General features: G+C 44.3%; 1 protein-coding gene across 35 annotated transcripts in view; it reads left to right on the top strand.

Moving 5' to 3' along the window:
* LOC109874984 (kinesin-like protein KIF1A) overlaps window positions 1–23,972 on the top strand; it is a 59,017-nt gene extending 35,045 nt beyond the window's left edge. For 15 of the 35 annotated variants that reach the window (XM_031810371.1, XM_031810400.1, XM_031810399.1 and 12 more), the window contains 19 exons: window positions 2,832–2,876; window positions 3,070–3,160; window positions 3,362–3,480; window positions 3,557–3,630; window positions 5,343–5,451; window positions 7,123–7,274; window positions 7,433–7,538; window positions 7,850–7,873; window positions 8,218–8,332; window positions 8,432–8,565; window positions 8,753–8,814; window positions 9,054–9,199; window positions 9,467–9,655; window positions 9,833–9,904; window positions 10,711–10,817; window positions 11,014–11,136; window positions 13,064–13,256; window positions 20,159–20,277; window positions 20,430–23,972. In XM_031810371.1, coding sequence (XP_031666231.1) covers window positions 2,832–2,876; window positions 3,070–3,160; window positions 3,362–3,480; window positions 3,557–3,630; window positions 5,343–5,451; window positions 7,123–7,274; window positions 7,433–7,538; window positions 7,850–7,873; window positions 8,218–8,332; window positions 8,432–8,565; window positions 8,753–8,814; window positions 9,054–9,199; window positions 9,467–9,655; window positions 9,833–9,904; window positions 10,711–10,817; window positions 11,014–11,136; window positions 13,064–13,256; window positions 20,159–20,277; window positions 20,430–20,469 — 2,020 coding nt within the window. In that variant the 3' untranslated portion in view covers window positions 20,470–23,972. The remainder of the gene's footprint in view (window positions 1–2,831; window positions 2,877–3,069; window positions 3,161–3,361; window positions 3,481–3,556; window positions 3,631–5,342; window positions 5,452–7,122; window positions 7,275–7,432; window positions 7,539–7,849; window positions 7,874–8,217; window positions 8,333–8,431; window positions 8,566–8,752; window positions 8,815–9,053; window positions 9,200–9,466; window positions 9,656–9,832; window positions 9,905–10,710; window positions 10,818–11,013; window positions 11,137–13,063; window positions 13,257–20,158; window positions 20,278–20,429) is intronic. The other 20 variants (XM_031810401.1, XM_031810387.1, XM_020467099.2 and 17 more) reach the window with 14 other exon arrangements.
* Window positions 23,973–25,808: the final 1,836 nt, after the last annotated feature.

Below are 25,808 nucleotides of genomic sequence, written 5' to 3'. Positions count from 1 at the left end.
AAGTCGTCAAGGCAGTTCAAATTGAGAAGCTAACTTCAACGACCTCTGCATCCCTTACACGATAGGAAGATTAAAAAGACAACAACAAAAAGACCAAGGTTTAAAACGCACTAGGAGTTCAGGGCTGAGAAAGTTCCAGAGAGTGGGGGAGGCATTGCTGAAGGCACAATCCCCCATGGAGAATAGTCTGGTGGGGATGGGGGGTGACCAGTAGGCCAGAGACAGAGGATCGAAGGCTGCGGGTGGGGGTGTAGATGTGTTGCATGCTGGAAAGAGGGAAGGGAGCCAAGTCATGCATGGATTTGTAGGTAAGGTGTTTGATTGGAAGCCAGTGGAGGTGGAGAAGTGTGGGTGTGATGTGCTCCCAGGGTTTGGTGCGGGTGAGGAGTCTTATAGCTGAGTTCTGGATATACTGAAGTTTGTTGAGGGAGCTGGCAGGGAGTCCATTGCAATAGTCCAGGCGTGAGGTAATGAAGGCAATGAATAAGATTTTCATTTTCAGCAACTGAGTCAGTAAGTGAGGGGCTGAGACTGCCTATGTTCTTGAGATGGAAGAAGACAGATTTTGTGATGGTTTTAATGTGGGCATCAAAGGTGAGTGTGGTATCGAGGATGACCCCCAGATTATTCACCTGAGAGGTAGTAAAGATAGAGCAGCCGTCGACGTTAAGGTCAACCTTCTTCAGGAGAGATCTGGGTGCCACCAACATAGCTTCTGTCTTATCGCCGTTGAACTTCAGGACTTCAAGCTCATCCATGCTTTTATGCATTTCAGACAGTTGACAAGTGATGATGGGGGGGGGGGGGGGGGTCTGCTGTCAGAGGTGGGTTTGGAGTGAACATAGATTTGTGTGTCATCAGCGTAACAGTGGAATTCCAGACTGTGTTGACGGAGGATTTTGCCGGATTGGTACGATATAGACGATGAAAAGGAGTGGTAACAGCCGGTTTGAGTTCAGGGGGTACAGAGCCAGAGCAGAGGGACACATTGACAATGTCAACCATGAGGGGAAAGAGTGGGAGTGTGGGCATAGGGTCAAGTGAGCAGGTTGAGGCTTTTGGTGTGTAGACCAGAGATGAACACTGCATCAACAGAGGAGAAGGTGGAGAGTGACGGAAGGGTTTCTGAGTCGAGCTGTGGTGGGAGACGGGGGGTTCAGTAGACGTTTGTTGGAGCTGTGCATGTATTGCGTCTAGTTTATTTTGGAATAAGTCCAGATACCGATCACAGAGGTCAGCTGAAACAGTGTGAGGGTGGGGGGGGTGGGTGGGGGGGTCGTTACGTGGCAGTTGTAGCTTATAGATCAGGGAGGAGGGAGCTCTCGGGTTATGACCTTTTTCTGATGTTAGAGTAGTGGGTAGCCTTGGCCTTGTGGAGAGCGTCAGGGTTCTCATGGGACTGAATCAGTTCAATCAGGGGGGTTGACAGTTTTTGCATTTCTGAGGGTCATGGTACATTTGGTACGGAGCTTGGGGAGGGAGATGTAAAGATTAAATATGATGGCCAAGTGGTCAGAAATGGTGAGGTTCAGGCCACACGTGTCGGAGGGATCTATGGCCAGTGTAGCACACCAGGTCCAGGTTGTAGCCTTTGACATAGGCTGTAAAAGTCACATGCTGGAGTGTACATGAATGTTTAAGTCCCCAAGCAGCACATGGAGCAGGAAGATGTCAGTGTCTTAAACTCTTGAGTGGAAGACAAGGGAGACTATGGGAGGCCTGTATATCAAAATGAGGAGCAGTGGTTTTGGGCCAAACAGTGTGAGCGCTAGGCATTCAAATGAGGTCAGATTCTGTACCTGAGTTACAGCCCGTTTGAGGTCTGATCGCAAGGTTAAAAGGTCAAACATTCATACGGGTTGTTGCCAGGTTTCAGTCAAACACATGACATCAATTTAGCATCTTCTGTGATGAGCCCCTCTGAGAATAGCCAACCCGACGCACAATCCTTTAATAACAGTGAGGCCAGAGGGGAAAAGGGGGTTCCTTTATAGCGACACGATTGGAATTGATACAGTCCAATGGAGAAGTACCCGATAAGAGCCACGTCCAGTGTTGAATGTGCCAGTTACATCCGTAGAATTGTTAGAGCAGAAATCCTTGCGGCAGTCACTTGACCAAGCAGCCACCGCAAGCCGCAGATGGACACCGCGGAAGAGGTCGGTAAATGCGAGAGTCTCGCTCACTGCTAATGCCAACCCGAAAAGGCTAGCAAAAGCAAGAGGGGTGAAAGCGCTGTAGACATGACAGTAACACATGTCACTGCCAGAGTAATGAGGATGTGGGGCACACAATCCAGGGTAGGGTGGCTTGTTTAGGTGCAGGGAGGCAGAGTCTATGAAATGGTGCCAATTTTGTACTGTCACATAACATGATCATATCCATTTGACAGTTGTAAGGAAGTCGAAATCTAATAGTTAGTCATGTATAATTGGACTGTTATGTGTCGAAAGCAAAATTAGTCATTTCAAGGCCTGTTCCTCAACTTTATTTCCTATTTTCATCATATTTTGACTATGTACTTGAGTTTTGTCTCCTCGGCAATTTACAACGATTTTTATTGAGGCAGGAATCTACATTTTAGATGACATCTAACACGTTAACTATTTGAAAGCTATGCTATGGAAAAGGGCGGCAGGCAGCCTAGTGGTTTAGAGCGTTGTGCCAGTTACTGAAAGGTAACTGTCTGTCTGTGCCCCATAAGCAAAGCACCTTCCCGTAATTTCTACTGTAATTGTCTCTGAAATAAGAGCATCTGCTAAATGACTCAAATGTAAATGCAAAAAGCCTTGTCTTTCAAGACCTTTCACTTCTCTCTTTTCTTCATCCAGAAACGACTCCATCCTCTCTTGGTTTAAACAAACAAAATTCTCATGGTTAGTGTTATTCCTGAAGTAGACTCGTCTGATGGTGCGAGACAAGTGTCCCACCAAATGTGATCGTAATCAGTGCGCCACATTGAGAGTAGTCAACAGTACATAGTAGTAATGCAACAGTGTCGTCGTTTTAATATATATGTGTAGTGAATAGGTACGCATATTGACTGAATGTGGTCTCCCTACTTTCCAGCTTCATCCACCGACATGATGAGGCTTTCTCCACTGAGCCACTCAAGAACACTGGCAGAGGACCTCCGCTGGGATTCTACCATGTACAGAATGTAAGCGCCGCCCGGAAATAACATTGCTATTCCTTATTATTAGTCATAGGTTACTACAGGCGTTATTTCTATGATATTGCCATGAATGAATCATGAATTACCGATTGTTGTTGTGTTGCATTGTAATCATCCTGTTGTCGCTGGCCTCGTTAAGGGACTTGAGTGATAGCCTACCTCGTTTTTTTTTTGATGGTCTATTAGATCACGGTAGAGGTTACCAAGTCGTTTGTGGAGTACATCAAGACCCAGCCCATTGTCTTTGAGGTGTTTGGCCACTACCAGAAACATCCATTCCCACCCCTCTGCAAAGACCTCATCAGGTGAGAACTGTACTTGCTCTCTTCTTCTTCAAATGATCCCGTTTCACTGTCTTGCTAAAGTAGACAATTTTAAAAGTTCACACTTCTATTTCAGTCCCCTTCGACCTTCTAGGAGGCAGTTCCCAAGGGTCATGCCCTTGTCTAAACCAGGTGAGTGGTTTATTTGGTATGTGTCTCTTTCTACATCTTTGAATGTGCCAGCCACCAAGCTGAGCAAGTTGGCACTGCAGCCATTTTGTACAAGAATGTTAACCAGATATTGGTTAGTTGTACAAATGTGACGGCCCATCCCAAATGGGGCTTATGACGAAAAATGCTTATGGCCAACCATCAGCATGGTCAAACCCTCCATTATCTCAGCCAATCATGGCTAGCCAGAAAGGATCCTGTCTTTCTCCCTATTTAGCTCAGTGCTTTCTCCTTGGCTAAACTCATAATTTTATATTTACAGACCCCATTCAAGTTTGCAATTGAGGCACATGAAAGTTCACATGTTCATGAAGGCATTACTGGAGAAAAAAATGTGAAAATATTTGTACATGTTTTATATATAAATTCAGCAAAGAAAGAAACGTCCTCTCACTGTCAACTGCGTTTATTTTCAGCAAACTTAACGTGTCAATATTTGTATGACCATAACAAGATTCAACAACTGAGAGATAAACTGAACAAGTTCCACAGACATGTGACCAACAGAAGTGGACAAGGGGGGGGGGGGGGGGGGGGGGGGGTCAAAAGTAACAGTCAGTATCTGGTGTGGCCACCAGCTGCATTGAGTACTGCATCCTCCTGATGGACTGCACCAGATTTGCCAGTTCTTGCTGTGAGATGTTACCCCGTACATTTCTGGGGGAAATGGCCCTAGCCCTCACCCTCCGATCCAACAGGTCCCAGACATGCTCAATGGGATTGAGATCCGGGTTCTTCGCTGGCCATGGCAGAACACTGACATTCCTGTCTTGCAGGAAATCACGCACAGAACGAGCAGTATGGCTGGTGGCATTGCTGGAGGATCATGTCAGGATGCGCCTGCGGGAAGGGTACCACATGAGGGAGGAGGATGTCTTCCCTGTAACGCACAGTGTTGAGATTGCCTGCAATGACAACAAGCTCAGTCCGATGATGCTGTGACACACCACCCCAGACCATGATGGACCCTCCACCTCCAAATTCTCGCTCCAGAGTGCAGGCCTTGGTGTAACGCTCATTCCTTCTAAGAAAGATTGTGCGTTCCTGGTGTTACTCGGGCAGTTGTTGTTGCCATCCTGTACCTGTCCCGCAGGTGTGATGTTCGGATGTACCGATCCTGTGCAGGTGTTGGTACACGTGGTCTGCCACTGTGAGGACGATCAGCTGTCCGTCCTGTCTCCCTGCAACGCTGTCTTAGGCGTCTCACAATACGGACATTGCAATTTATTGCCCTGGACACATCTGCAGTCCTCATGCCTCCTTGCAGCATGCCTAAGGCACGTTCATGCAGATGAGCTGGGCATCTTTCTTTTGGTGTTTTTCAGAGTCAGTAGAAAGGCCTCATTAGTGTCCTACGTTATCATAACTGTGACCTTAATTGCCTACCGTCTGTAAGATGTTAATGTCTTAATGACCGTTCCACAGGTGCATGTTCATTTATTGTTTATGGTTCATTGAACAAGCATGGAAAAAAGTGTTTAAACCCTTTACATTGAAGATCTGTGAAGTTATTTTGATTTTTACGAATGATCTTTAAAAGACAGGGTCCTAAAAAAGGGCCAATCTTTTTTTTGCTGATTTGATATATTTTTTAAACATCCCTACCTTCATCCACCTCATTGTGCTTGTGTGTCACAAATATTCAGACACATTTCTGACCTTCTCTTTCACAGTACCAGCCACCAAGCTGAATACCCTGACCCGTTCCACGGCCGGCCCATGCCACTCCAAATATGACCTCATGGCCTTCTTCGAGATCTGTGAGCTGGAGGCCAATGGAGAGTAAGTATTGTCTTGTCTCTGACTATGATTAAATTAAATGACATGGTATTTTATCAAATCGATTACCTAATGTTTAATTGATTACGTGATTGAATTAAACCATGCAACAATTAAACCATTAATAACCTGGGGCACCACGGAAGCATTCATTTATATAGAGTGGTTATCTCCCGAATCCACTCTCTTAAAGATCTGAAGATCTTTTATATCAATAGCAGTCAATTATTAATCGTCACCTTGATCAGTATTGTTCTGTTTGTCGTAAGTACTTGGTTATCTGCACGAACCCTAGCTAACAAGTTGAATCAGCAATACACAAATTGGCTTAACTATTTATTTACTAAATACCCAAATAATCACACAGAATTACATATATATAGACACAGGATAGATCACACATCGATTACTAATCATGTCATGAAAAGTCCCTGGTGGGCTAACCCGAAATGATGGCTGGTTACACAAAGGAAAGGGGTTGGGTTTGAATTAAAGAGCGGGAAGACTAAGGGACAAAGGGATTGGGTCTCTATCGGACCTTGAGAAGCTTTGCTACCGTAAATACAGAATCATATGCATTCTAATATCCGGCCAATCGGAAAAGAAAAATGCAAGATATATATTTACTCTGAGCTGAGCTGCGCTTCGATAGATGGGTCGAAGATGGAAGACAGAGATCGCCATTGTCCTTTGAAGAATCTTTCTGGCCGTAGTGTTGTAGAGCGGATACGTTAAAGTACCCTGTTGTTCTTAGGAGATATCTGTCCTTTCCTAGGCCGTATGTTTACAGCTGCAGCTGATAACTCGACGTCTAAGAGGTATCACTTCTTCTTTAGTGAATAATAGATCAACGTTCATAACAAGTTGCCATAATCAGCTCATGCTGTATTCTGGCTGGTCTAGTCGAAATTCACCATTCCAGCATGGTGATTGTCACCTCCACGTTGAAATTTGACATTTTAAATGTACGGACACCAGTCATCGGGAACTGACGTTGACTTCTGTCAAACGGACTTTGTACTGGGGGAGAGAAGGGTGTGTTTCATAGTTCTCAACCAATGTCGGTTCACTTGGGTGTGGCCACTGACTGGGCCTACGTTTTACTGTGAAACAATGATCTTATTTAGGAGGCAAAAATGACATTTCATCTTTGTACAAATAGTTTCATGTTTAAACATTTAAATATTTCCCCTTCTTCATGGTCATTAAAGTGGCAATATGTCACTTTTTGGGCAACCCAACCAAATTAACATAGAAATATATAGATAATAGATCTGTCATTCTCATTGAAAGCCATTAGATCTGTTATACATGCACTATTTCTATGCTTCCCATTCTTAAGTTTTGTCTTTTACTTTCGGTTTTGTACACCAGCTTCAAACAGCTGAAAATACAATATTTTTGGTTATGGAAAATATATTTCACAGTGGTTTAGATGGTACAATGATTCTCTACACAATGACTGCTTGTTTTGTCACATAAACTGAAATTAGGCAAACTATTAGAGTTTTTGCAACCAGGAAATTCTGGATTGATTTCTACATATTGCACCATTAGCCATTGAAATTACAGCATTTTCTCACCAAGTAATTTCATGGTAAATACCAGTGGTACTGATAGTTTAGGGTCATTAATGTGAGTCATTGATGAATATGCCATTTTTTTTGTCCTTAGCTATATCCCTTCAGTGGTGGACCACAGAGGGGGCATGCCCTGCCACGGAACCTTCCTGCTTCATCAGGGCATCCAGCGGAGGATCACAGTCACCATAGCGCACGAGACAGGAAATGACGTGGAGTGGAAGGAGGTCAAGGAGCTGGTGGTGGGTGAGTACGGATGAAAGTAGACGACAATAACATGTGCACAGTAAATTCATCTTTACCGCACATAAAGATCCCATAGATCCGTCTTTACGGTGCATAAAGATTGCATAGGTTCATATTTTCAGCACATAAAGATCCACCACTGACCTTTGACCTCTCAGGGCGGATCCGGAATACTCCAGAGGCTGATGAGACCATCATCGACCCCAACATCCTGTCTCTCAACATTCTATCTGCGGGCTACATCTGGCCCTCATATAATGACAAGTACGTCCCCTCTCCTCTTTCACAGCTAGTTCCTGTACATACTGTAACACCTAATAACATGGTTGTGTATTAATGGCCTTTTCCATAATGGAAAGTTTTGAGTAGGTTTTTGTTTTCTCTCCGTTCTCTATTTCTCTTCTTTTTTTTACCGTATTTTTGCACTGAAGACCACATGTATTTTTTTATCCAATATTCTATTGTGTTACTTGTCTTCTTCACTTTTTTTGCCACTTTGTTACTGTAAAATCCACAGCCGAGCTGCTTGCTTATAACTTCTCGCCCTTTTCTCTTCGCGCTTCGCTGTATGGCAGCATGTCCCTGGGAGTTGACCATAGGTATAACACACAACCTTTCTCCTTCTCCTCTTGTCAATTGTATGTTCCCTGAATCAGCTTTCTGTTCTTGTTGTTGTTGTTGTCTGTTTCCTCATGCTTTCATTTGACTTCACTCTCAAAGGTGAACTCAGCGGTGTTTGTTTCTGTCCTTGTAAATATGTGTATATATAGTTTGTTTGAGTGTTGTTGTAGAGGGTCTTGTGCAACTTAATCTTTTTTTTCACTGATATGCTGATGGAGAAAAATCATATTTACATGTCTCCATTCATTCACCATTGACAAAATGAAAACAAGTTCTATACACAAAACCCCCCGTAACGTTTGCCTGTATGTTGACTGAACAGGACGTTTTACCGATTTGAGGCGGCATGGGATAGCTCCATGCACAACTCCCTCCTCCTGAACCGTGTCACTCCCTATGGAGAAAAGATCTACATCACTCTCTCCGCTTACCTAGAGGTAAACGCATCAACATTCGTTCTAAACCGTAACCCAAGTAGTATCGGCTTGGATTAAGTGAGTTCTGACTTGGATACATTTTGTTCCAACTTTCTTCAGATGGAGAACTGCACCCAACCAACAGTGATCACCAAAGACTTCTGTATGGTGTTCTACTCCCGTGACGCCAAGCTCCCCGCCTCTCGCTCCATCAGGAACCTCTTCAGCACCGGCTGTCTCAGGCCCTCAGAGAGGTTCGACCTCCTTTCTGGAACTCTGAATCTGAACTTTATTTCTATGTTGTTTGTAGAGTAGACACAACTCATTCTCTCCTCTCTCTCTCTCTCTTTCTCTCTCTCTCTCTCTCTCTCTCTCTCTCTCTCTCTCTCTCTCTCTCTCTCTCTCTCTCTCTCTCTCTCTCTCTCTCTCTCTCTCTCTCAGTAATCGTGTCACTGGAGTGTATGAAGTCAGTCTCTGCCATGTCGCTGATGCCGGAAGTCCTGGTAAGTTCAAGAATGACACAGTTGAAGCTTGAGAAAAATGAACGCTCCACCATGTTGTCACCCTTACACAATTTGTCACAAGCATGGATGCCGTGATGTCTGTCATCCCGTGTCCTCCCGTGTGCATCAGAACCTTGATTTAACCACTGGGCATATCACCAAATGATCTCTTGGCAGTGTGTATCTGTTATTCTACAGGCATATATGAAACACTCTGTTGCCCTCTTGTTCACCCTCAGGCATGCAGCGGCGGCGTAGGCGCGTCTTGGACACCTCGGTGGCATACGTCCGTGGGGAAGAGAACCTGGCTGGGTGGAGGCCCCGTAGCGACAGCCTTATCCTGGACCACCAATGGGAGCTGGAGAAACTCAGCCTTCTGCAGGAGGTGAGGCCTGGCATTGGTGGGGTCTGTAGGGTGTTTGGGGCGAAGACTCCACAGAGTAGTGGAGTCAATTTGTGATGGAATTGGTTGGTCAATAAATAGGAATACATTATGCATCATGGTTGGCATTCATATACAGTAGCTATTTTCAAAGTACCTTTTATTGAATAGAGTTAATACTCACCAATGAAGGTGACTCACCTGGACGATGCATGACGGCCATTTTGTGCCAAAAGAAAGTTAATGTTTTCTCTGGTTGTGTCTGTACAGGTGGAGAAGACCAGGCACTACCTGCTGCTGCGGGAGAAACTGGAGGCCACCCTGGCAGTGGGGCAGGACGCTCTCTGCAAGAGTGGTGACCTTAGCGACTTTGCGAAGAGCCCCATCCTCAGCCACTGCCCCGGGGGTAGCCCCGCCCTGGAGAGACCCAGCCAGAGGCAGAGGGAGCTGGCTGCCAAGGTGACTACCAGTCCCTGGCTTCAGTTAGGAACCAGGCCTAACACTTGCTTGGCCACCTTTTTGGTTATCTCTCTTTGTTGGATTAAAATGCATTATAACTTGTATTGGTAGTTGTTATGAGTAATAATAATCTCTCTTTTTCCTCCTCCTCGTCCTCTTTTCCTCCTGGGGTCTCAGTGTCTGCGGCTGCTCATGCACACGTTCAACAGGGAGTACAGCCAGGTGAGCAGCAGTGCCAGTGAGAGCAAGGTGAGCCCCAGCCCCCAGGCCCTTTAACCCCCTCTATAACCCACTTACAGTACCCCATGCAGGCTACTTTTAACCAGCCAGAACCCTAGCCCGAAGCCCTTTGTATCCCATAAAAACTTGGCCCCTGTGGACTCCGGGCCCATTGTCACTAATCCCACCCAAGATACTTTCCCCTCCTGATCCCCTGTCTCGTTCACACACTCAGCCTCTCCGAGAATTTAGTATTCCAACAAATGACTGAATTCTAACGAGGAACTGCATTCTAAGAAAGTACTTGAACTAAAAACAGAGTAACTAACTCAGTTCCTTCATTCATTCACGTGTACTTGCTCTTGTCCTCATCAATCATAAACCCCATCCCCTAAGCCAAGGTCCCATATTCTCTGTAGATTTACCTCTGACCTATGGAATCCTTCACCCAGACCCTAATCAACCTAGCCTTTTTTGATCATACCCCCCCCCCCCCCCCCTCAGAGAATGACAGGTCTCTTTATCCCTACTACAGCATGTTGTCTGTAACATGTTTAACCAAAAGGCCTGGGGCAGAAACCTATCTCTTCTCGTGACCTCATCAGACCTTGCAGACCCTTCAAAGTGCGATACAGTACATGGGAGCTGTTGATTTATGTATAATGGTGTCACTGTATGTGTCTTTTTGTGTGCTTATTTTTGTGTGTTTGTTTGCTCTCGTGTACGTGCATATCTGTGTGTGTGTGTGTGTGTGTGTGTGTGTGTGTGTGTGTGTGTGTGTGTGTGTGTGTCTGTGTGATTATCTGTATGTACTTGTATGTGTGTGTGCGTTTCAGCTTTCTGAGATGTCAGCGTCGCTGATGTCTCCATCCTCTTCTAGTCTGAGCACGCTAACTCCGTCCTCTACTTGCCCCTCATTGGTGGAGGGACATTATGACATCAGGTATGTGACCTTTCAACTGTCATCTCTTACTCCCATTTTATTCACCCAAGGCTTGCTCCTGGACAAATAGCATATGCAAATGAGTTTGTTCTCTTTGTTGAGAGGACCTTGTTAATAGGGCATTGATAGGACATTGAGAGAGCACAGAGAATATTTTGAGAGCGTTGCGAGAGTTTTTTTCCCCCCTGGTCTGCAGACTCACTGAGCCCATCTCTGGTGCTTCCAGCCCAGACCTGGACCCCTTCAGTCCTGTGGACAAGAAGAGGACCCTGGGTAGAGGTTGCACCTTCGTCCCTGACATCCAGGAGATCCGCGTCAGGTGAGACCAGACCATTTTTTGGTTATCATTATGGCAACAGCCTCCAGGAAGAATGAAAAATCACAATATTTACATCTTATGACGAAATTAGGAAAGGAATATACAGTGGGGCAAAAAAGTATTTAGTCAGCCACCAATTGTGCAAGTTCTCCCACTTAAAAAAGATGAGAGAGGCCTGTAATTTTCATCATAGGTACACTTCAACTATGACAGACAAAATGACAAAATGTATTTGCAAATTATGGTGGAAAATAAGTATTTGGTCACCTACAAACAAGCAAGATTTCTGCCTCTCACAGACCTGTAACTTCTTCTTTAAGAGGCTCCTCTGTCCTCCACTCTTTACCTGTATTAATGGCACCTGTTTGAAATTGTTATTAGTATAAAAGACACCTGTCCACAACCTCATACAGTCACACTCCAAACTCCACTATGGCCAAGACCAAAGAGGATACCAGACACCAGAAACAAAATTGTAGACCTACACCAGGCTGGGAAGACTGAATCTGCAATAGGTAAGCAGCTTGGTTTGAAGAAATCAACTGTGGGAGCAATTATTAGGAAATGGAAGACATACAAGACTACTGATAATCTCCCTCGATCTGGGGCTCCACGCAAGATCTCACCCCGCGGGGTCAAAATGATCACAAGAACGGTGAGCAAAATTCCCAGAACCACACGGGGGGACCTAGTGAATGACCTGCAGAGAGCTGGGACCAAAGTTACAAAGCCTACCATCAGTAATACACTACGCTGCCAGGGACTCAATACCTGCAGTGCCAGACGTGTCCCCCTGCTTAAGCCAGTACATGTCCAGGCCCGTCTGAAGTTTGCTAGAGAGCATTTGGATGATCCAGAAGAAGATTGGGAGAATGTCATATGGTCAGATGAATCCAAAATAGAACTTTTTGCTAAAAACTCAACTCGTCGTGTTTGGAGGACAAAGAATGCTGAGTTGCATCCAAAGAACACCATACCTACTGTGAAGCATGGGGGTGGAAACATCATGCTTTGGGGCTGTTTTTCTGCAAAGGGACCAGGACGACTGATCCGTTTAAAGGAAAGAATGAATGGGGCCATGTATCGTGAGATTTTGAGTGAAAACCTTCCATCAGCAAGAGCATTGAAGATGAAACGTGGCTTGGTCTTTCAGCATGACAATGATCCCAAACACACTGCCCGGGCAACGAAGGAGTGGTTTCTTAAGAAGCATTTCAAGGTCCTGGAGTGGCCTAGCCAGTCTCCAGATCTCAACCCCATAGAAAATCTTTGGAGGGAGTTGAAAGTCCGTGTTGCCCAGCAACAGCCCCAAAACATCACTGCTCTAGAGGAGATCTGCATGGAGGAATGGGCCAAAATACCAGCAACAGTGTGTGAAAACCTTGTGAAGACTTACAGAAAACGTTTGACCTCTGTCATTGCCAACAAAGGGTATATAACAAAGTATTGAGAAACTTTTGTTATTGACCAAATACTTATTTTCCACCATAATTTGCAAATAAATTCATTAAAAATCTTACAATGTGATTTTCTGGATTTTTTTCCCTCATTTTGTCTCTCATAGTTGATGTGTACCTATGATGAAAATTACAGGCCTCTCTCATCTTTTTAAGTGGGAGAACTTGCACAATTGGTGGCTGACTAAATACTTTTTTGCCCCACTGTAACAAAAGTACGATTAAACTAGGACTACTGTACAGGATTCCATAGAGACCAGATGAGTCATGCAGTATGATATTGTTGTGAATTATGACGGCAGTATCCATGCTAGATTCATTATTTAGAATCACTTTAATGTTGGAAAATATATAAACAACACCTGAGTTATTTGGATAATAATCAATGTATTGAATGGGCTGTTTTTGGTTGTTGTTTTTAAAAATTTTCTCAACAACAAATAATCAAATAGAAATTATGTTTATTTCAGCCCCATCGTGTCTAAGAAAGGCTACCTACACTTCCTGGAGCCCCACACCAGTGGCTGGGTGAAGCGCTATGTAGTGGTGCGCCGGCCCTACGTCTACCTGTACCGCAACGAGAGGGACAGCGTGGAGCGTTCCGTCATCAACCTTTCCTCCGCCCAGGTGGAATACAGCGAGGACAAGCAGACTCTGCTCCGGGTACGACCAACCAGAACTACTTTCAAATATAACATACAGTGCATTTGGAAAATATTCAGACCGCTCAACCTTTTACATATTTTGTTACGTTACAGCCTTATTCTAAAATGGATTAAATCGTTTTTTTCCACCTCATCAATCTACACACAATACCCCATAATGACAAGTTGAAAACATTTTTGCAAATGTATTAAAAAGAAAACACAGAAGTACCTTGTACCTTGAAATTGAGCTCAGGTGGGTCCTGTTTCCATTGATCATCCTTGAGATTTCTACAACATGATTGGAGTCCACCTCTGGTAAATTCAATTGATTGGACATGATTTGGAAAGGCACACACATGTCTGTCTATATAAGGTCCCACAGTTGACAGTGCATGTCAGAACAAAAACCAAGCCATGAGGTCAAAGGAATTGTCCCTAGAGCCCCGAAACAGGATTGTGTCGAGGCACAGATCTGGGGAAGGGTACCAAAACATTTCTGCAGCATTGAAGGTACCCAAGAACACAGTGGCCTCCATCATTCATAAATGGAAGAAGTTTGGAACCACCAAGACTTTTCCTAGAGCTGGCCATCCGGCCCAACTGAGCAATTGGTGTGAGAAGGGCCTTGGTCAGGGAGGTGACCAAGAACCCGATGGTCACTCTGACAGCGCTCCAGAGTTCCTCTGTGGAGATGGGAGAACCTTCCAGAAGAACATCCATCTCTGCAGCAATCAGGCATCTCTGGTCTGATGAAACCAAGATTGAACTATTTGGCCTTAATGCCAAGCGTCACGCCTGGAGGAAACCAGTACCCTACGGTGAAGCATGGTGGTGGCAGCATCATGCTGTGGGAATGTTTTTCATTGGCAGGGACTGGGAGATTAGTCAGAATCGAGGGAAAGATGAACGGAGCAAAGTACAGAGAGATCCTTGATGAAAACCTGCTGTAGAGCGATCAGGACCTCAGACTGGGAAGAAGGTTCACCTTCCTGCCAGAGCCCGGACTTGAACCCAATCTAACATTTCTGGAGAGACCTGAAAATAGTTGTGCACTGACGCTCCCCATCCAACCTGACAGAGCTTGAGAGCATCTGCAGAGAAGAATGGGAGAAACTCCCCAAACACAGGTGTGCCAAGCTTCATACCCAAGAAGTCTCGAGACTGTAATCGCTGCCAAAGGTGCTTCAACAAAGTACTGATTAAAAGGTCTGAATACTTACGTAAATGTCATATTTCAGTTTTTTATTTTATGTAAAAAAAACTGTTTTTACTTTGTCATTATGGGATAGGAACAAAAATCTATTTAATCAGTTTTAGAATGAGGCTGTAACGTAACAAAATGTGGAAAAAGTCAAGGAGTCTGAATACTTTCCGAATGCACTGTAAATATGTTTATTTATTAGACATTTTACAGGATGAAATCTCTTGAGACGCACCATCTCATTTTCAATTGTCCAAATGAAAAAATATGTAACACATAACCTTGTATGTGGACACCCCTCCAAATTAGTGGATTGAGCTATTTCAGTCACACCCAATGCTGACAGGTGTATAAAATTTGAGCCCACAGCCATGCAATATCCATAGACAAACATTGACAGTAAAATAGCCTTAATGAAGAGCTCAGTGACTTTGAACGTGGCACCGTCATAGGATGCCACCCTTCCAACAAGTCAGTTCGTCAAATTTCTGCCCTGTTAGAGCTTCCCTGGTCAACTGTAAGTGCTGTTATTGTGAAGTGAAAACATCTGGGAGCAACAACAGCTTAGCTGCGAAGTGGTAGGCCACACTAGCTCACAGAAAGGGACCGTCGAGTGCTGAAGCGCGTAGGGCGTGAAAATTGTCTGCCCTCGGTTGCAACACTTCACTACCGAGTTCCAAACTGCCTCTGGAAGTAAGTCAGCACAAGAACTGTTCATCGGGAGCTTCATGAAATGGGTTTCCATGGCCGAGTATCCGCACACAAGCCTAAAACCACCATGCGCAATGCCAAGCATCAGTGGTGTCAAGCTCTCTGCCATTGCACACTGGAGCAGTGGAAACGCGTTCTCTGGAGTGATGAGTCACACTTCACCATCTGACAGTCCGACGGACGAATCTGGGTTTTGGCGGATGCCAGGAGAACGCTACCTGCCCCAATAAATAGTGCCAACTGTAATGTTTGGTGGTTGAGGATTAATAGTCTGTCTGTTTTTTTATTGTTCGGACTAAGCCCCTTAATTCCATTGAAGGGAAATATTAACGCTACAGCATAAAATTACATTCCAGACGACTCTGCCCCTGTGCACAAAGCGAGGTCCATACAGAAATGGTTTGTCGAGATCGGTATGGAATATTAGAAGTAAAAAGGGGACCAAATCCGTATTAATGCTCATGATTTTGGAATGTGATGAGCAGGCGTCCGCATACATTTGGTCATGTATTGTACAGTACCAGTCAAGGGTTTTTCTTTTCTTTTTACTATTTTCTACATTGCAGAATAATAGTGAAAACATCGAAACTATGAAATAACACATATGGAATCATGTAGTACTCCCCCAAAAAGTGTTAAACAATATTTGAGATTCTTCAAAGTAGCCACCCTTTGCCTTGATGACAGCGTTGCACACTCTTGGCATTCTCTCAACCAGCTTCATGAGGTAGTCACCTGGAATGCGTTTCAATTAACAGGTGTGTCTTGTTAATAGTTTAATTGTGAAATGTTTTTCCTTTCTTAATGCGTTTGAGACAATCACTTGTGTTGAGACAAGGTAGGTGTCATGTCTTGTCATATTATGTCTTGTTCCTGTTCTTTCTCTTCACTCTGTCTCCCTCTGCTGGTCGTATTAGGCTACCTTCTCTTTCTCTCCTCCTCCAGCTGTTCCTCATCTCCTCTAACTACCTCGTTCACCCTTTTCCCACCTGTTCCCTTTTTCCCTCTGATTAGGTCTCTATTTCTCTCTCTGTTCCTGCTTCTTTCCTTGTCAGATTCTCGTTTGAGTTTCTCATGCCAGAACCAAACTATCGTCTTGTTTGCTTCACCCTTGTCCCATCCTGTTGGAATCTGCCTGTTCTTCTGATGCTACGTGTGATCAGGTACCTCTGTCCGCTACGACCCGCGCCTACCCAGAGAGACCAGCAGTCTGTCGCCGCAACCCAGCTATTCTCCTCTGCTGCTAAGAAGGGGACTCTTTAGTAAATATCAGAAGGACTTTCTGTTTCATTTGTCGCCCTCTCTGAAGGTTGTCTATTTTGCCATTTTCTACATTAAAGGACTCTGTTTTTGTTAAATCGCTTTTGGGTCCTCACTCAAGTGCACAACAGTAGGGGTGGTATTCAGAAGATAGCCCTGTTTGGTAACAGACCAAGTCCATATTATGGCAAATAAGCAAAGTGAAACGACAGTCCATCATTGCTTTAAGACATGGTCAGTCAATCCAGAAAATGTCAAAAACTTTGCCAATTTCTTCAAGTGCAGTCTCAAAAACCTTCAAGCCCTGTGATGAAACTGGCTCTCGTGAGGACCGCCACAGGAAATGAAGACACAGGGTTACCTCTGCTGCAGAGGATAAGTTCAATAGAGTTCCCTGCCTCAGAAATTGCAGCCCAAATAAATGCTTCACCGAGTTCAAGTAACAGACACATCTGAACATCAACTGTTTAGAGGAGACTGAGTGAATCAGGCCTTCATGGTCGAATTGCTGCAAACTAACCACTCCTAAAGGACACCAATAAGAAGAAGAAGACTTGCTTGGGCCAAGAAACATGAGCGATGAACATTAGACCGGTTTAAATCTGTCCTTTGGTCTGATGAGTCTAAATTTGCGATTTTTGGTTCCAACCGCCGTGTCTTTTTGCGACGCAGGTGAACGGTGAACGGATGAACGGATGATCTCTGCATGTGTGGTTCCCACCGTGGAGCACAGAGGTGGTGGTGTGGTGTGGGGGTGCTTTGCTGGTGTCACTGTCAGTGATTTATTCAGAATTCAAGGCACACTTAACCAGCATGGCTACCACAGCATTCTGCAGCGATATCCCATCTGGTTTGCACTTACAGGTTGACTACACAAAATCAAATTAAATCAAATGTATTTGTCACATACACATGGTTAGCAGATGTTAATGCGAGTGTAGCGAAATGCTTGTGCTTCTAGTTCCGACCATGCAGTAATATCTAACAAGTAATCTAACCTAACAATTTCATAACAACTACCTTATACACACAAGTGTAAAGGAATGAATGAGAATATGTACATGGCCTCCCGGGTGGCGCAGTGGTTAAGGGTGCTGTACTGCAGCACCAGCTGTGCCATCAGAGTCCCTGGATTCGCGCCCAGGCTCTGTCGTAACCGGCTGCGACCGGGAGGTCCGTGGGGCGACGCACAATTGGCCTAACCAAGGTTGCCAGGTGCACGGTGTAGCCTCCAACACATTGGTGCGGCTGGCTTCCGGGCTGGATGCTCGCTGTGTTAAGAAGCAGTACGGCTGGTTGGGTTGTGTATCGGAGGACGCATGACTTTCAACCTTCGTCTCTCCTGAGCCCGTACGGGAGTTGTAGCGATGAGACAAGATAGTAGCTACTACAACAATTGGATACCATGAAATTGGGGAGAAAAAGGGGTAAAAATTCAAAAAAATAAAGAATATGTACATAAAAATATATGAATGAGCAATGGCCGAACGGCATAGGCAAGATACAGTAGATGGTATAGAGTACAGTATATGAGATGAGTAATGCACGGTGTACCCTCCGACACATTGAAATGGTATGTAAACATTATATAAAGTGGCTAGTGATACATTTAGTACATCAATTTTTCATTATTAAAGTGGCTAGAGATGAGTCAGTATGTTGGCAGCAGCAACTCAATGTTAGTGATGGCTGTTTAACAGTCTGATGGCCTTGAGATGGAAGCTGTTTTTCAGTTTCTCAGTCCCAGCTCGGACTCCACTTTGATGCACCTGTACAACTGTGCAGCTGCTGCGCCTTCTTCACCACGCTGTCTGTGTGGGTGTACCATTTCATTTTGTCCGTGATGTGTACGCCTAGGAACTTTCCACCTTCTCCACTACTGTCCCATCGATGTGGATAAAGGGGCTGCTCCCTCTGGTGTTTCCTGAAGTCCACGATCATCTCCTTTGTTTTGTTGACATTGAGTGTGAGGTTATTTTCCTGACACCACACTCCGAGGGCACTCACCCGCCTCCCTGTAGGCCATCTCGTCGTTGTTGGTAATCAAGCCTATGACTGTAGTGTCGTCTGCAAACTTGATGATTGAGTTGGAGGAGTGCATGGCCACGCAGTCATGGGTGAACAGGGAGTACAGGAGAGGGCTGAGAACGCACCCTTGTGGGGCCCCAGTGTTGAGGTTCAGCGGGGTGGAGATGTTGTTACCTCCCCTCACCACCTGGGGGCGGCCTAACAGGAAGTCCAAGACCCATTTGCACAGGGCGGGGTGGGTCTCAAGCTTAATGACGAGTTTGGAGGGTACTATGGTGTTAAATGCTGAGCTGTAGTCGATGAACAGCATTCTTACATAGGTATTCCTCTTGTCCAGATGGGTTAGGGCAGTGTGCAGTGTAATTGCGATTGCGTCGTCTGTGAACCTATTGGGGTGGTAAGCAAATTGGAGTGCGTCTAGGGTGTCAGGTAGGGTGGAGGTGATATGGTCCTTGACTAGTCTCTCAAAGCACTTCATGATGACGGAAGTGAGTGCTACGGGGCAATAGTCATTTAGCGTCGTGTGCGCTAGCGTTGCAAAATACATTTAGAAATCTATATTATTCAATTATTGCACCCACACTGCTCGCACTCGCCAACGAGCATCTGCGTTGACAGGCGCTAAAATAGAAGTCAGTTATATTTGTGATGCAGATCTCGCAGCAAGTCCTGCCTCTCCCATCTCCTCATTGGTTTATAGAAGCAGGTACCCACGTACCATCTCCTCATTGGTTATACCCACTTGGGTGACTGAAAGACGAACAAGGTTGTTGGCGGTAATGCACCTCATTTATGAATGTTGCCAATCACAATATAAAGTCCAGAGAATAAAATCCTAGAAGGAGGAGAGATGACTAGAAATGATTCGATTGACTGTTTTATTTGTGGATTAATTGTCGGAGTAGAGGACCTTGTGCATTTCAGGTAAAATAACAACTCAATGTTTTATATCGAGGACAAATTAGCTAGCAACAGCAAGCTAGCTAAATAGGACAACTTAGCTAGCAAGTGCAAGCTAGCTAGCTAAATTGCCATAAATGTTTAATGCTTTTCGACCTGTCCCCAAATTAATGTAATCGGTTCAGAGTTTGTTTTGATATTTTAACCTGCGTGTCGTGATCGCGTTTGATGTGGGGGGACAAAGTTAATGCATGCTAGATGGCCCATGCGCACAGCCGGTTTGGGTTCTGTGTTAGTCCCACTATCATTTGTTTTTCAACAGGACAATGACCAAATCACACCTCCAGGCTGTGTAAGGGCTATTTGACCAAGAAGGAGAGTGCCAAGAGTGTGCAAGGCAAATGGTGGCTACTTTGAAAAATACAAAAGATAAAATATATTTTGATTTGTTAACACTTTTTTGATTACTTCATGATGCCATATGTGTTATTTCATAGTTTTGATGTCTTCACTATTATTCTACATGTAGAAAATAGTAAAAATAGAGAGAACCCCTTGAATGAGTAGGTGTGCAAACTTTTGACTGGTACTGTATGTCATTAATGTATTGCAAATACATCATATGTTTTTTCAGGAATATACTATAAATATAACACAAATACAATATTCCACAAATATATTTGCTGGAATATACATTTGTTCTATCAATATATTTGTAAATATATAATACACATACCCTTACCCTTAATGTTATCCTGGATCTTAATTTACCATGTGTCATCCTCCTTGTAACCACAGAATATGCTCTCTGTTTTTAGACTCCAAACACATTTGCAGTGTGCACCGAACATCGTGGAATACTCCTCCAGGCCAGTAATGACAAGGAGATGCATGACTGGCTGTATGCTTTTAACCCCTTGCTCGCCGGAACCATCAGGTATACGAACCCCTCACTGCCTCAACCTGGTTACCTTACGTGTTCATGAATGAAATCCTCAACTCTTGATTTTTTTGTGTAATACCAGATTAGTTCAATCTCCTTGTAAACACTTATTTAAGATTAACCCTCCCCTCTCTTACCTCTTCAAGGTCTAAGCTCTCCAGAAGAAAGTCAGGCCAGAGGATGTGAGAAACAGGAACACCCGCTGTGGGGGGGGGGGGTCATCTGAAATGTCCACGGACCCTCTGCTGTATATAGCTTATCTAAACAGCTCTCTCCTGCGCTGCTCTCCGTCCTAACAGTGCTCCATCCTGTCGCTGATACGTCCTCAAACAGCACTTAAAACCATCCCAGCCCATCTCCTATTTGACGCCTCTTCCTGGTTACCTGGATCATGCATGGTATAAACTACCCATTAAAGACCATTAAAACCCATATACTGTAAGACTAACTAACAACGCAACCCTGAGTAGTGGGGCTTAGCTCCGCTGGCTGTGATGCTCCTTACTGTCATGTGTATGTAGACCTTACCTTCCAGGCTTACAGCCCCTATAGGGTTTAGCCAAACAAAGGAAGAATATAACGTTTATGTCTTAGTCCGAGTTGTTAACAGTTCCAATATCATGCAACTTACTACTACCACACTCTATTTGTATATGATGCCCCATATCCAAACCTCTCATGTATTTCTTATAAACACTGTAGTCTAATAAGAAAAAGAATAATGGGAAAATGGTATATTCCCTTTTCTAGTCCTCTCATAAGATATCTCTGTTTCTGTGTGTGTGTGTGTTTAGTGCAGGGAAGATAGCAGTACCTATCAATGCTCTTTTCTCATGTTAAAACAGCGTATCCATATTACCTCATGTTGAAAATCGCTGGGCTGCAGGCGCATACTGTAACTCGTTGTCATTGCATCTGTTTTGTATCCAAGGTTTTGGACGATATACAGTGTGATAGATGGGATGATGTGAAGGTACATTGGACAGTGTAGAGTGAAAAGTGACATAATAGGACACTGTTTTGTTGCCAATGTTTTGGACAGAATACAGTGGGATATAATTGTAATAGTTGGATAATATGATGGATAGAATATGATAGGACAATAGGATGACTCTTTGGCTTCCATGTTTGGATAATGGTGAGTTCGCTGTGCTGACATTTCATAGTAACACATTTGCTACAGTAGAGTATAAAGCATGTAATTTTGCTGGCTGCCTGACAGTGGAGAGCAGTTGTGTCCTTGATTTATTTTCACCTTATGTGTTTTTCCATATTATTTGTGTATGTACATTATTTGTTCTTTTTTTTTTTTTTTTGTATGGGATCACTGACCAGTTTTGTTGCGTCGCACTTTATTGTTGCATTATGTACACTTTATTTCACTCAGTTGCTTTAAACCAAAGCATTCCAATCTCAATTTTAAATAGTAAAGATATTCTCTGTTGTGTAGACTTGACAAAATGGCTCCCAGGTTTTAGAGATATTAATGTAATCTTCAAAACATCAAAACCTACTATTCTACTCCTCTATGTTGACCCTGAATGTCTGTTTATAAGTGAATTATACCATGTGGATACACTGAGAATGGTTCCAATCGAGCAAGTTGACGTTTATTCCGTTCTATGGTGGTGGGTTACAGTAATGTTGAATAATTGTAAGGACAAATTTGATCCTACTGTATTGACGGGTTCGTGGGATATTTTTGACCTTTTTTTATCCGACAGTCCAGTTGTGAGTCTGAAAGTACATCGTTATGCACCAGGTAGTGCCTCCCCCCCCCCCCCCCCCTCTCTTTCTCTCTTTCCAGTTTTTCATCAATCCCACACTTTCACATCATTGACGTCCAACACGTTCGCTCAGTACTACATGTATCAAAGCAAACATTTATTTAATAGGCTGCTATGAACCTTCTATTGACGCTATGTGTCCATGTGAATCTATCCGTTTGGATTAAATAGCCCTAATACAGTATATAGCCTACGTCAGCTCCTTGTTGTAAAGTAGCGTCTTAACATCCTTTGCTCTGCTTTTGTATCCGAAACCTATACAGTATGAACCTGTCTCACATCCAGGGACTTAGGAAGCCGTTTATTGTTTTTGTCACCATACTGCTACATCCAGATGACATGCAAACTGCTCTCTGGAACAAAACAAGTCCTAAGTCAATCAAGGGGGCGCTGCCGACTGAAGTAAAAGCAAAGTGACTCTTTCAGAGCTACGTTGGTCTAGCAGCCCATAAAAGATGGGCAATTTCAAACTAAAGTTGCCGGTTGTCTCCTAGTCTAGCTGTGTTATGCTCTTGCGTGACCATGCTTTATTGAAAATCAAGTGCTAGTCTTGCGTTTACGGTAACGTTGTGTGTTAGCGCAGCAGACCAGGGCCGTGGCCAGACAGCCAATTGGATCATGTCTTACTGTTGTTCCTTGTTCTTACTGCGAGGGTCGTGGTTCGGGTCAAACACAATTCTCCCGTGTAGCACATCGTGCATGCTTTAGGCCAGCCAACCTACAGAGCATGCTGAGATAGCCACGGCAAGGTAAAACATGCAAGACATGGCATGCTCACACGCTGTCCCATAACTACGCGTTTATAGCCTCCAATTATAAACATATCCTCCCAATAAGGAATATAATTGCTGTTATACTGCAGTGCAATATTTGATTGGTTTCAGTGGTAAATCAACCCCCCCCCCCCCCCCTAGCGGTTCTTTCTGTTTTCTGATTCTAGAACGCTGACACCAAAAACACCAAAAACATGATCTAAATACCATTAACTACGGAATCTGGGATTCATATGGTGGGTCAGGTTGGGGTCATCTTGGTGTATGCATTTTAAGCTTTGTTGTACACTGGTATGCCACTTTATTTTGTCTGCTCGAACAATGGAAGAAAATAAAGCTTTATTCATGAATTATTGTTGCTATTTGGAGGTGGAGTATGTCAGCGGGGAATGTTTGAGCTATTGAATTGTCATCCAAGTCTAATTTATTGTATTTATCACACCTCATAATTGAATGAATAATAATGTGTGAGTAAGATTGGTTGGGGGGGTAGGATATCCTTCAACAGAAGGAGATGTTGTTTTTTCAACTGTACTATTGTCGCTTTAGCGTGTAAGCACCTTAAATGCATCTTACTGCATCTACTGTAAAGGGGACTCTTAACTCTACTTGTTAATGCTAGGATAGCTGACTTTCTGTCCTCAAAGAAGAATTCACTGCAGGTTAAAACAACGCATTTGAAGTTCAGTGATCTGGCTATAGACGAATATGGATTGGCTCTTTCACTGATTTGACTGCTTTTTTAACATGACATTTCCTGGATCCAAGCATGTAGATGTGTCTCTTCCTCACCCTGGTCTCTCTCTCTTTCCCTTACTGCTTGCTATTGATGTCCTATCCCCCTCAGTGCAGCCCTGTAGAGAAACGCCCACCTCCATGACTCGGTATTGACTCTTCTTGACATTTGATTGGCACCTTTCTTGTAAATAATTAACCTGATAGGATCCACCACAGCCAATCGCACAGATGTAACCCCCCTGTTCCTTTATACCATAATAACTGGCCTGTGACATCATCTCAGTGCTCACGTTATCTTTGAGTGTTGGAGTTCTAGTGTCTTCTAATGTTTGTGGACACGTAACCAGTTGTCGAAATAAAGTGAAATAAATGTGACATTTATGCAACACTTGCTTGTGTCATTTGTTTGGATTTTGTTTGGCATCATTTATTAGCTAAAGATCATAGATGTGCTGGTTTGGACAACTCAACTGGACATCGAGAACTCTAAGCATCTCTAATGCAGTGCTATTCATTCCTCTTCCTAATCAAATACTTGATGATTCATTTTTTTGGGATGAACAGCCAATGTGTGTGTCCGTGTGTCTTGTGTGTGTGTTTGGCCCTACCTGTTCAGTGTGTGTGTGTGTGTGTGTGTGTGTGTGGTTCTACCTGTTCAGTGTGTGTGTGTGTGTGTCTGTGTTTGGCCCTACCTGTTCAGTGTGTGTGTGTGTGTCTGTGTTTGGCCCTACCTGTTCAGTGTGTGTGTGTGTGTGTTTGGCCGTACCTGTTCAGTGTGTGTGTGTGTGTGTGTGTGTGTGTGTGTTTGGCCCTACCTGTTCAGTGAGTGTGTGTGTGTGTGTGTGTGTTTGGCCCTACCTGTTCAGTGTGTGTGTGTGTGTGTGCGTGTGTGTGTTTGTCCCTACCTGTTCAGTGTGTGTGTGTGTATGTGTGTGTGTGTTTGGCCGTACCTGTTCAGTGTGTGTGTGTGTGTGTTTGGCCCTACCTGTTCAGTGTGTGTGTGTGTGTGTGTGTGGTCCTCGACGCCCGTGATGGCCTCCCTCCATAATTGATAATGCACTCAGGATGTTCTCAGGCCAGACAGACAGGTCATTAAGCCTAATCCCTTAATAACAGAGACATAAATGTTTTGCTTATTACTCCACACAATGGGACTCAATAGTGTGCCATGGTGGGGATGGTGCAGAAGGGATTACAGGACAATTCACAATTCAGGGATTAAAAGGGTTTTGTAATCTGGGACATATTGGGGAACATGGCCTGTTGTATGTGTGTGTGTTTGTCCCTACCTGTTCAGTGTGTGTGTGTGTATGTGTGTGTGTGTTTGGCCGTACCTGTTCAGTGTGTGTGTGTGTGTGTTTGGCCCTACCTGTTCAGTGTGTGCGTGTGTGTGTGTGTGGTCCTCGACGCCCGTGATGGCCTCCCTCCATAATTGATAATGCACTCAGGATGTTCTCAGGCCAGACAGACAGGTCATTAAGCCTAATCCCTTAATAACAGAGACATAAATGTTTTGCTTATTACTCCACACAATGGGACTCAATAGTGTGCCATGGTGGGGATGGTGCAGAAGGGATTACAGGACAATTCACAATTCAGGGATTAAAAGGGTTTTGTAATCTGGGACATATTGGGGAACATGGCCTGTTGTATGTATGTGGAATTGTGAGCGCGAGCATGTGTTTGGGGGGAGGAGGGGGGGGGGGGGGGGGGGGGGGGGGCGCGCCAGTGAGTGTGTGTGCGTTTCTGGCTTTGGTGCTTTTCCTTTTCTTACACGAAAAGTTCTCCCATACAGCCTCAATAATTTTGTTCTGGCCCCATCGCTGCAAAGCCAGATCTCTTTATCAATCAATAGCCAGATGCCAATGAATGTCTCCGGCGCCACAACATAATGGCGAGCCAATCAGCCAAGCGCTATTCAATGCCTCGCTGCCTTCAATTTGACTGACAGGCATTGCTTGCCTTCCTTTGTCACATATCATTTCTTTCACCTGCCCCCAGCCTTTGGTTCCCTCGCATACATACATCCACATGACATTGGGTCTACTTGTACTTCCATATCCCTGGACATCCAATCCCACCCTTGAATAATTAACATTAAGAAGGCCCCTATCTGAGGGTTTGGAACATGGGCCACTCTTCCTTGTTCATTGGCTGGCCCGGCTAAAGAGGGCGTCAAAGAAGTTGAAGACCGTTTCTCAAACATACCAGCACTTAATCTATGCCG

This window comes from Oncorhynchus kisutch, linkage group LG30 (genome assembly GCF_002021735.2).
Source record: "Oncorhynchus kisutch isolate 150728-3 linkage group LG30, Okis_V2, whole genome shotgun sequence".
Taxonomy (NCBI): domain Eukaryota; kingdom Metazoa; phylum Chordata; class Actinopteri; order Salmoniformes; family Salmonidae; genus Oncorhynchus; species Oncorhynchus kisutch.
Note: the sequence above shows the minus strand (reverse complement) of the source record. Positions and strands in the feature narration are given on the sequence as shown.